The sequence below is a fragment of the Bombina bombina genome, chromosome 4 (assembly GCF_027579735.1).
Source record: "Bombina bombina isolate aBomBom1 chromosome 4, aBomBom1.pri, whole genome shotgun sequence".
Taxonomy (NCBI): Eukaryota; Metazoa; Chordata; class Amphibia; order Anura; family Bombinatoridae; genus Bombina; species Bombina bombina.
Window position 1 is genome coordinate 51,751,241 of NC_069502.1, and position 6,652 is coordinate 51,757,892.

The following is a 6,652-nucleotide window of genomic DNA, read 5'->3' on the forward strand; positions in this document are numbered from 1 at the left end:
GATTGGCTGATAGGATTCTATCAGCCAATCGGAATTAAGGTAGAAATTTTCTGATTGGCTGATGGAATCAGCCAATCAGAATCAAGTTCAATCCGATTGGCTGATCCAATCAGCCAATCAGATTGAGCTCGCATTCTATTGGCTGTTCCGATCAGCCAATAGAATGCGAGCTCAATCTGATTGGCTGATTGGATCAGCCAATCGGATTGAACTTGATTCTGATTGGCTGATTCCATCAGCCAATCAGAAAATTCCTACCTTAATTCCGATTGGCTGATAGAATCCTATCAGCCAATCGGAATTCGAGGGACGCCATCTTGGATGACGTCCCTTAAAGGAACAGTCATTCGTCGTTCAGTCGTCGGGCCGGATGGATGTTCCGCGCTGGAGGTCTTCAGGATCCTGCCGCTTCGCTCCGGATGGAAGACCATAGAAGATGCCGCCTGGATGATGACTTCAATCGGATGGAAGATCCTCTTCTGCCCCGCTTGGATGAAGACTTTGACCGGATCATGGACCTCTTCAGCCCCCCGCTTGGGCTTGGATCAGGACATTGGAGGAGCTCTTCAGGAAGGATCGGTGAACCTGGATGGTGAAGACAAGGTAGGAAGATCTTCAGGGGCTTAGTGTTAGGTTTATTTAAGGGGGGTTTGGGTTAGATTAGGGGTATGTGGGTGGTGGGTTGTAATGTTGGGGGGGGGTATTGTATTTATTCTTTTACAGGCAAAAGAGCTGAAATTCTTGGGGCATGCCCCGCAAAGGGCCCTGTTCAGGGCTGGTAAGGTAAAAGAGCTTTTAACTTTTTTAATTTAGAATAGGGTAGGGAATTTTTTATTTTGGGGGGCTTTGTTATTTTATTAGGGGGCTTAGAGTAGGTGTAATTAGTTTAAAATTGTAATATTTTTCTTATGTTTGTAAATATTTTTTTATTTTTTGTAACTTAGTTCTTTTTTATTTTTTGTACTTTAGCTAGTTTATTTAATTGTATTTATTTGTAGGAATTGTGTTTAATTAATTTATTGATAGCGTAGTGTTAGGTTAATTGTAGGTAATTGTAGGTAGTTTATTTAATTAATTTATTGATAGGGTAGTGTTAGGTTTAATTATATCTTAGGTTAGGATTTATTTTACAGGTAATTTTGTAATTATTTTAACTATTTTAGCTATTAAATAGTTCTTAACTATTTAATAGCTATTGTACCTGGTTAAAATAATTACAAAGTTGCCTGTAAAATAAATATTAATCCTAAAATAGCTATAATATAATTATAATTTATATTGTAGCTATATTAGGATTTATTTTACAGGTAAGTATTTAGCTTTAAATAGGAATCATTTATTTAATAAGAGTTAATTTATTTAGTTAGATGTAAATTATATTTAACTTAGGGGGGTGTTAGTGTTAGACTTAGCTTTAGGGGTTAATACATTTATTAGAATAGCGGTGAGGTCCGCTCGGCAGATTAGGGGTTAATAATTGAAGGTAGGTGTCGGCGATGTTAGGGAGGGCAGATTAGGGGTTAATACTATTTATGATAGGGTTAGTGAGGCGGATTAGGGGTTAATAACTTTATTATAGTAGCGCTCAGGTCCGCTCGGCAGATTAGGGGTTAATAAGTGTAGGCAGGTGTCGGCGACGTTGAGGGGGGCAGATTAGGGGTTAATAAATATAATATAGGGGTCGGCGATGTTAGGGCAGCAGATTAGGGGTACATAGGGATAACGTAGGTGGCGGCGCTTTGCGGTCGGAAGATTAGGGGTTAATTATTTTAAGTAGCTGGCGGCGACATTGTGGGGGGCAGGTTAGGGGTTAATAAATGTAATACAGGGGTCGGCGGGGTTAGGGGCAGCAGATTAGGGGTACATAAGTATAACGTAGGTGGCGGTCGGCAGATTAGGGGTTAAAAAAATTTAATCGAGTGTTGGCGATGTGGGGGGACCTCGGTTTAGGGGTACATAGGTAGTTTATGGGTGTTAGTGTACTTTAGGGTACAGTAGTTAAGAGCCTTATGAACCGGCGTTAGCCCAGAAAGCTCTTAACTCCTGCTATTTTCAGGCGGCTGGAGTTTTGTCGTTAGAGCTCTAACGCTCACTTCAGAAACGACTCTAAATACCGGCGTTAGGAAGATCCCATTGAAAAGATAGGATACGCAATTGGCGTAGGGGGATCTGCGGTATGGAAAAGTCGCGGCTGAAAAGTGAGCGTTAGACCCTTTAATCACTGACTCCAAATACCAGCGGGCGGCCAAAACCAGCGTTAGGAGCCTCTAACGCTGGTTTTCACGGCTACCGCCGAACTCTAAATCTAGGCCTAAATTTGTTATTCATATTCAGTAAGTAAATCTCAAGAGGTGATTAATCCCTTTTCTAACTGCACTTATAAAAGCACTGATCATTTTGAAACTATGTTTACCAAGCTGTAACTGCATATTACATGCATATTGCAATAAATACACATTATGTATTAATTGTATGTTTTATTTTATTAATAGTGGTTATTTGATTAATATAATGGTGAAAGAAAAGGTAGGTCTGTTAAACATTTTTGTTCTGAAAATCAAAATTTTATTCCAAATGCTTAGAAGAATTTATGGTAAGGCAATCTTAAAATGTTTTATTGCCAATGAAAAATGTCAAGAAACTGTCATGAAAGAATGATTTGTGATTCTCATTCAAACATAACCGAAACAAAGAAATTCATTTGACTAACTTTGAGCACTTCCTGTACACTGCATAAGAGAAGAATTATAAAAAAAACTGCCGCCTTACCTATTAGCTCTTTATTTTACAAAACTGGTTAACAATGTTTTAAGGAGAGTATAGATAAGTTTTGAATAAAACCAAGAATTGTACACTTTTTAACATCTGAATGAGAAATTATTTCATGAATATTTTATTTTATTTGTAATTTAATGTACTTATTTTTAAATAATATAACAAAAACTGGTCATTTGTAAATCTGGAGTATTTTGACACTTGGTAATACCTTTTTTACAGTGTTCCATTTGATAACATCTATCTGAGAAGGAGTAGTAAAATGTGGTCTCATAGGCCTTGATCAAGCCCTTCTCCTCCCTATGACTGCAGGTTCTCACGTGAGGATTTATAAAGCAGTGGTCATCAGATTTCTTCAACAAAGGATATCTAAAGAAAGAAGCAAATTAGATAATAGAAGTACATTGGAATGTTGCTAAAAATTGTATTCTCTGTCTGAATCATGAAAGAAAAATGTGGGGTTTAATGTCCCTTTAAATAAACAAACAGATACAAAAACATTTTTTATCTCAAAGGATTACTCTAGCCTGGTTCATGGTCTTTGTCCTTGATATATTTCACAGTAATTGGCACAATAGTTTTGGATTTAATATTGTCAAAAGGCAAGTTTTTTGTTTGTTTCTTTGTAAAGTGCCAGATTGCCAAATTTAAGCCAAATTTGTGGCACCATTTAAAAATATAAGATTAAAAAAAAAAAGCACGTATTGTGGTGGAATGTCTGATTGAACTGAGACCTTAGCCTCGTTTTTAGACAAGTAGATATATATTGCTAATTTATTTGCATATTGTTAATAATAAATGGTGGCATTTTAACTATTATCTGTAACATATACAAACATCATTTGCAAATATTATTATATTGTTAAATTTAAAAAGAAATGCACTGGAAACATTTTTGCCCACGTATTACGTTTAAACATTTTCTTGAATTTTGGGTACCTTTGTATTTGTAAATATAATTTCACCTTTTTTCCAATAAAGTAATTCCATACAACAGAGGCAGATTAAGGGATAGATACAGCATAAAGTTAGCTTTTTTTCATACATTTAAACATAAAGGAACTTTATTTTTCTACTTAATAAGCATAAAATAAATTATTTTTTTTCAACTTTGTTCTCTTTATTTTAAATAACCATGTGATTATGTGACATGTAGTTTTGTTTTCCGGTCTTCTTCAGTTGGCCAATACCATTAATTGTTCCATACATTGCTTATTTTTATTTCATTTCATACCAGATGCTACTTATGGATAATTGCTACGTCACAATATTTTACATTTTTCTTCTATAGCCATTTATTAGGACCTGGCGTACTCCAGAGGATAATGTACAGTTACTTTGTAACACAACATATTCTATATCAATAAGTCTAATATCAAAGGTCCAATAAAAAGAAAAAAATAAGTATGAACTAAAAAAAAAATTCAAGCATTATTAGTATTATTTTGTTTGTTTTACTTTTTGAGAATTATCCAATTAGGTACTACGTAAGAAAAAGTAAATTGGGCCTATTTATTAAAGGTCTTGCGGACCTGATCCAACAGTGCGGATCAGGTCTGCAAGACCTCGCTGAATGTGGAAAGCAATACGCTCACCGTATTCAGTATTGCTCCAGCAGCTCACAAGAGCTGCTGGTGCAACGCCACCCCCTGCTGACTCGCGGCCAATCAGCAGGGAGGTGTCAATCAACCCGATCGTATTCGATCGGTTTGAATTCCGGCGATTCCTGTCCGCCTGCTCAGAGCAAACGGACAGGGTTATGGAGCAGTGGTCTTTAGACCGCTGCTTCATAACTGCTGTTTCTGGCGAGTCTGAAGATTCGCCAGAAACACGGGCCCACAAGCTCCATTCGGAGCTTGATAAATGGGCCCCAATATATTTACAAAACATTTATTACTGCGAAATACTGCACTATTTTGGAAAATTCTTGAAAATAGAATACTGCATGATTTGATTGCTATATGTCATGATTTGTTAGAATTTTTAACAAGTCCAATAAAAGTTTTGCAAATGGTGAGATTACTTTTTTCTATTTAAACAGTTGTCACATAAAGGGCAAGATTACGAGTGGAGCGCTATTTATAATATATATATACACAGAAACACTTAGGTCCAGAAATAATTGGACACTGACACAATTTTTTTTTTTTTTTAATATAAATTTTATTTCGACTGTGTTATTATTAGTATAAGTGTAATTTTTAATGTATTTTTGATGTCTTTTGTGACAATTTTTTGTTTTTTAGAATAGTTTTTCAGAATATAGAGGTAATATAAATCATTCTAGCGTAAAGCGCAATTGTGCTCACGCGTTCGCATTTACTTTCAACTTATAATACCAGGGCAATTCAACTTGCGTGCAATCGATTGCTCCACTTGTTATCTGGCCCAATGTATTTACAAACTGCCCTATTTATTTAAAAGGAGGATTTTGAGAAAAATCTGCATGTTGTCAATTGTTCCACCTTCACTCAGATATATTCCATTGTAAATTTAATTGACACCTAGTATGTTGCATATTACTCTTTATATACAGATGATTGCACTAGTATTCACATTGATACTGTACAGTTATAATTGTAATACCTAATTCAGATTCAATGATTTTTTTTTGCATTATTCAACAGAATGGAACAAAAGAATCAGACATTTATTACTGAAATTGTTCTGTTAGGATTTTCTAACAACCCTAAAACAAACATTACCCTTTTTTTGGTGTTTATTGTGATATATTTAGTAACATGTTTTGGTAATCTCTTTATGATTACTATAATCATATTCAATAATAATTTGCATACCCCTATGTATTATTTCCTTTTCAATTTATCGTTTCTGGACTTGTGTTATTCATCAACTGTTTTACCCAAGTTGCTAGTGGATCTATTTTACATACAGAGAACTGTATCAATCATTGCCTGTGCTTTACAATTATATTTCAGTCTATATCTTGGAGGAACTGAGTGCTTGATTCTAGCGCTAATGGCTTATGATCGCTATGTAGCCATTTGTCGTCCACTATATTACACAGTTCTTATGAGCTGGAAGACCTGCAAACTAATGACAGTTTTTTTATGGATAGGAGGTTTTTTCATCTTGGTTCTTCCATCGCTTTTAATGCCTGCTCCATTATGTAATCCTAATGTGATCGATCATTTTATGTGTGAGATTAAAGCAATACTAAAACTAGCATGTGTAAATACATTTAAAAACGAGCTTACAATAATGTGCATCAGCTTAATTTCACTTCTTCTTCCTTTCATATTAATTTTAGCGTCTTATATTTGCATTATCTCGTCAATATCAAAGATTAATTCAGTAGGAAGGTCTAAAATGTTTTCTACTTGTAGTTCTCATTTAATGGTGGTAGTTTTATTCTTTGGTACGGCGTTGATTATGTATGCCGGCCCATCATCAAGATACTCAACAAATCAGCAGAAATTTATTTCGATTGTTTACGTAATAATAACTCCTATGTTGAACCCTCTCATTTACAGTCTTAAAAACAGAGAAGTCAAACAAACATTTAAAAAACATTTTGGAAAAAATATTCTGTCTTGTACTGTAGTCAGATAGATGCAAAGGAGATATAGCTGAAAAATATGTCCATTAAAGAACATTAGAATAATTTCTGTTCCATATTAAAGAAGATGTTTACAAAATGTAGTTTTGTTGTTTTTTTGGTAAAAACTGCTGCAGAAAAAGAAAAGTGCCTGGTACTGTTTATTAAGGGGTCATAACATAAAGTTAGAGGGTAGAAGATTCAAGAGAAATGTAAGGAAACATTTTTTTACAGAAAGGGTGGTGGATTCATGGAATAAACTTCAATTTGAGGTGGTAAACACAAAGACTGTAAATTAATTAACAATTACCTGGGACA

General features: G+C 34.8%; 1 protein-coding gene across 1 annotated transcript; it reads left to right on the top strand.

Annotated features, from left to right (window-relative positions):
* The first annotated feature begins 5,403 nt into the window (after positions 1-5,403).
* LOC128656851 (olfactory receptor 2J1-like) lies at positions 5,404-6,348 on the top strand. Its single transcript, XM_053711017.1, has one exon. It carries the CDS (start codon positions 5,404-5,406, stop codon positions 6,346-6,348), a length of 945 nt encoding a protein of 314 aa, XP_053566992.1.
* Positions 6,349-6,652: the final 304 nt, after the last annotated feature.